The 5,249-nt window shown below is 45.5% G+C and overlaps 1 protein-coding gene across 1 annotated transcript; it reads right to left on the minus strand.

The window, feature by feature from the left end:
* Positions 1 to 1,942: 1,942 nt before the first annotated feature.
* Btg1 (BTG anti-proliferation factor 1) lies at positions 1,943 to 4,609 on the minus strand. Its single transcript, XM_047550101.1, has 2 exons — positions 4,141 to 4,609; positions 1,943 to 3,258 (listed from the first exon to the last, which is right to left on the minus strand). The coding sequence occupies exons 1-2, from the start codon at positions 4,286 to 4,288 to the stop codon at positions 2,891 to 2,893; spliced, it is 516 nt and encodes a 171-aa protein (XP_047406057.1). The 5' UTR covers positions 4,289 to 4,609; the 3' UTR covers positions 1,943 to 2,890.
* Positions 4,610 to 5,249: the final 640 nt, after the last annotated feature.

Below are 5,249 nucleotides of genomic sequence, written 5' to 3' on the forward strand. Positions count from 1 at the left end.
CACACTGCATGAACTAGGATAACTTTACTATATAATCCACTTCAAGCCTTGTTTCAGCATTCCAAAGCAAGACACTATTTACATTTGGAGAAATAAATCTAAAAACTACCTGTTAAAACTTAGAAAGTAACATTCCTCAAGCTTATTGCCAATCATAACTATGAATTCCTGCTGCCAAAAGCAACTAATAATTTTGAAAGCAGTCATCCTTTCTTAAAAGGATTTCTAATAAACTACTTTTTAACTCAGGCAGTGTAAAACCTTTTAAAAATTATACCACTGTTACATTAAGGAAAAAACCCAACTGGTATAAATGACATGTGGCAGTCTGGCACACACCTGCATGTGTACAGAGCAGACACTCAATGTTTTTGTCAAAACAGCTAGGCAAAACATTACCCAGAAGCAGTGAACAAGAAATATCAAACAGCTACTGTATTGTAGATGTAGGCTTGGCTCAATTGCCTGGGGAATATAAGGTTCAAGTCGCAGGAAACAGCTGGATGTTACATCTGAGTGATGTTTGCAAGCATTTTTTAAAGAGGAAACTAATAGCCCCTACCATACCAGACATCACCTGCACTCTAAAATAAGCACTTGTTATCTTTTCAAATTTTTAAAGTGTCAAAAAGTCTGAGAAAAGGTTTTATGGGAAAAAAAAAGTTTTAGGTACTCAAATATATTTCTTAAGTTTCTGGAAGGCACCTTCCTTTAAGTTCCAATGATTTAATATTCAAAGCTTTACCAGTTAGTTTCAAAGGACCTACCAGATAATATGCAATTAATAAACAGTAGTCAATGCTAGGGTGAGACCCTTTGAAAAACTATACTTCATTGTTTTTATGAATTAAAGCTTGAAAACATTGAGGGTATTTTCACTGAAATGACTGAAAACTAAAAACTGAACAATTCTCAAGTATAATCCATGTATTGTGGTTGTAAGAATTCAAATTTCCATGAAATGGCCTGCTTATGTCCAGGGATATCACATGCATTCTAAACGCATTGTACGTATAGCAGTGTATTTCTGTGTAGTTTACAAGATTAGGAAAATTTAATCTTACAAAAATTCTCAAAATGATATGTGATTATCGACTTCAAGTGATTATTGACTTAAGTATTTCAAGTTGCATTCATCTTTCCAATGTAAATGTTTACATGTATATTCTTCACCCCCCTCCCAAAAAAGTCACTGTTATTTAACTATAGAGCAAAACTAAAATTTCTGCACTTTCAATTTCCACTTAAATTTCCTTTTTTATCCTCTACAACGGAAGAATTACCAGTAAGTCTTTATTATGTGGGACAGGGAGCAACTAACCTATACTACAGCATTCTCAATATTCATATAGGTTTTTAGAATTTATCTGAAGTCAGTCTGAAAAATGAGGAAAAAGTCAGCATTTCAACTTTTTGAGAATAAAAATTCATAAACATACCTTTTGTTGAATTCCAGCTTAAGGGATTTTTATGTAAATCTTGCAGGTGATGAAAATCAAAAAGCAACCAATCTGTCTGTAGTGATTAGCTTGTTCTCTTAAGACTATGGGTCACCTGCCCTAGGATTTTCTAATTGAACAAGGAATCCATGGGGCAAAATAACTGTTTCTCAAAGGTGGGCAGAATGGAACATTTATATCTTCACTTCAACAGGGAAGCAATGAAATACAATCCTTTGAATATCCCTTTTTTGGAAGATGTTACCTTTGTCTTTTATCCTCATTTCATGAGATCATTAGCCTGTGAATGTGTCCATGTTTTGACTTGAGATTTTAAAAAATGTTACTTCTGTTTTCTCTAACACCTAAATATGTATATTCAGATCACCCTCATTCCTCATCAATGTTTTTTCAGCATGACCAGTGTGTAAGATAGCTTGTAGGACCTAAGTCTTCTAACAAAAGTATTTAGCTGAACCTCTATAATCATGACAAGAGATTGATTAAAATGCCAAGATAAGAAACAATTTATTATAGAGAGAAGAAAAATTTCTCATCCAAAATATAGAAATCTGTACAACTTTGCCACAATCAATATACATGAACTGTACAAATTTACACCAGTTCATAATTTACCAAATAAAAGATGACTAACAAAGTTCACAAAATAGATGGTGGTTTGTGGAAAAGACTTTTACCCAATTAAGTACAAGGAAAGTTACAAACCAGACCTCCACTTTCTAAAAATAAGAAGTTTACTCAGTCTTAGAAAACTACAAGCTAGCAAATGTACAGAGAGCTGGCTGGTGCTAACACCACAGTTGAGACAGTGTCTTTTTTAAGGGTCTTTTTTAAAAGCCTGTTGCCATGGCAGATTCTGGTCACTTGCTACTTCCAAAGCCAAAAACACAATACAAGGTCTGACCATTTCCCCAGGTCATGCTTACTAGTTTGTCTTTATGTACATTTATACATATTTAAGTGCTAGGTAAAAGTCTTGTAGTAAAATTTCCAGTACTACCATGTTTAAAACAAGCTTTCCTACTGAGCTGCCAAAAAAGGTCATCAATAACAATTTTCAAGTGTAATAGTGCAAATTCCTCTGCAAGATCTACTGCAGAGAAAGGTTTTTTGAAATACAGATTTTCCTTAAAGGGATTGATGTTAAAATTTAGGTATGTCTGGGAGAAACTGAAACCACCCTAGGACTTCACTCCCTAGCAAATAAAGTGATCATTTACTTGGACTCACAGGCTATTAAATCATTGAAAGGTACTGTCCAAACTATGGCACTGTCACTTAAAAAATTTTTTTTACCATTCTATCTTGTGCCAGATCTTCACAGCTGTGACATGGTTTAAATTCCATAATCCATCCCCAAGAGGAGCCCACCCAAAGCAAAAATCAAATTTATCCATCCATTATAAGATGATCCATCCATAGACTATATCTTAACCCGATACAGTCATCATATTGTAGTTTTTGGAAGGGCTTGTTCTGCCCAAGAGAAGTTCCTCCTTACAGCTGATTCTGCTGTCTACCATTTGCACGTTGGTGCTGTTTTGAGTGCTACCTCCTGCTGGTGAGGCTTCATACAGCACACAGATGGAGCCATCCTCTCCAATTCTGTAGGACACTTCGTAGGGGTCAACCCAGAGTGTGAGTTCACTTGGGAGAAGCCTGAACAGCTCCTGACTGCTCAGTCCAATCCGCTGTGCTGCCTGTCCAATCAGAGGATCCATTTTATGGTTGATGCGAATACAACGGTAACCTGATCCCTTACACGGCTTTTCAGGGAACCAGTGATGTTTATAATGTTCTACAGAAGAAAAGAACAGAGAAACAATGCTTAGATCGGTACAGTTAGCTCCTCGTAGTTTCCTCCTCCTGCTGGTTCCTTTGAGGAGCGAAAATGAAAACTACCAACTTCTAAAAATGTGCAGGATTGTGTTAGCTGCTGTGCGCGTGCGATGATGGAGAAAAAGCGGTCAGGGTTTTGGAAATAACACAGTAGAGCGGGACAAAACAAGCTCAGGAACCAACCGGTTGAGCCGCCAAAACAAGAATCAGGCGCGCAGCCTGGCCAGCCGGGGAGCCGGACGGCACCGGCGGCCAGGCGGGAACCTGTTTACTTTCTCCACCCCACCCCAGTCGCACACAATGGAGTTTATGGCTTTGGAGAAGAGAAGCGCCACCGGACTATTAACCCCGAAGCGAGGAAAAACAAGAAACCCTAAACCACGCTCAGGGTAGGGCTGTAATTGTGCCGGTGACAAATCCGATGATTAATGGGCAGGGGCAGGAGGTGCGGAGAGACTGCACGTCGGTCCCGAGCTGGCTCGGGGCAGCGGCGCCACTTCCCACCCCAGGGCCCGGCCGCCGACCCCGCAACGGTTGGAGGGCTTTGGGGGAGGGGACGTCGAACCAACCCCAGCCCCACAGCTCCTTTGTCCCCAAATCCACCGACGGTCCTCGGACCGTGGCTCCAGCCTCGTCCGCTTTAGTTTCTTTGTTGTGCGTCTGGTTTCTTGAGGGGGCGCCCTCGACCCCAGCCCCCCAACCCTCGCCGGGACCCGCCGTTAGCGGCCACTCAGGTCCCGCCGCGGGACCGGAGCGCGGACAGCCCGGCCCGACACGGGGTGTGAGGTCCGCGTCCCCCGGCACCCCCGCTGCCCGCGCCCTCCAGCCGCGACTCGCTCACCTGCCAGCAGCTCCTGCAGGCTCTGGCTGAAGGTCTGCAGCTGTCGCTCGCTCGTGAGCCCCTTGGTGCGGAGGAACTTGGAGATGAAGGACACCGCGGCGGCGATCTCGCCTATCATGGTGGCAGCCCGGGTGTAGAAGGGATGCATGGGGGCGGCGGGCGGGGGCGGCCCGGGGCGGCCGGGGCTCGGCGGCGCGGCCCCGACGGCGGAGCGGCCACCCCGGGCTCCCTCACAGACCAGACGGCTGAGAGGAAGAGAGGGTGTGAGGGGCGGACGGCGACTTTTTTTCCCCTTGCTTTAGAGTAAAAAAGTTATTTCGGAGACAGGAGGCGGCAGGAGAGAGGAAGAGACGAGCGATGGCGGCCCGGTCACATCGCTCGGACCTCCCCAGCCGCCTCCGCCTCCAGCTCCGCAGCCTCCAAAGATCCTAAGAGTTGCATTTCCAGCTTCGAGGGGCGAAGAGATGCTGCCGCCGTGCAGCACTTTTTATAGTGCTGAGGAAAGGAAGTGGCGTAGCTGGAGCGTGACGGCCGACTCCAGCCAATGCGGAGATCGCACCATTGTGACGCAAGCAGATTCGGAGCCGGAGGGGGCGGGAAAAAGGACCCAGGGGGCGGGTCCAGAGACCGGGAAGAGAGGGAGGAGCTGACGTAATCCGCTTGTAAACAAATAAACCCCGAGTGGCGGCTGGAGACCAAGTTGCTGGGTCCGAGCGAAGAAGGAAACAGAGGGAGAGTGCGCGTGTGAAAGCTCCGCCCCCATCCGTAGCTCCTCCCTCTCGCTTTGGCAAGTCCAGGCCCTGAGCCAGCGCATCCTTTTGCAAGGAGTACGCTACCCAACCGGAGCTGGAGGCTTAGTGTTGTGTGAGATGTGTCTACAAGCACGCTGGCCGCTCTGGTCGGGCGCAAATCCGTAGCTCTTTTCCCATTGCATACTCGGTGTTTACATGCCGTCCTCGCTCGGGATCTGCGTGGGTAGTTCCACACGCAGGAGGAGCGTGCAGCAGGATGGGAACGGGTATCAGCTTTATATGTGCAGGAGGCGAGCGGTCGGGGTACCCGGGAAAAGGGTAGGGAAGTCGCTCTCACTAGGTATCTTTCCCCCAAAA

The sequence above is a fragment of the Sciurus carolinensis genome, chromosome 4 (genome assembly GCF_902686445.1).
Source record: "Sciurus carolinensis chromosome 4, mSciCar1.2, whole genome shotgun sequence".
In the NCBI taxonomy this organism is placed as follows: Eukaryota; Metazoa; Chordata; class Mammalia; order Rodentia; family Sciuridae; genus Sciurus; species Sciurus carolinensis.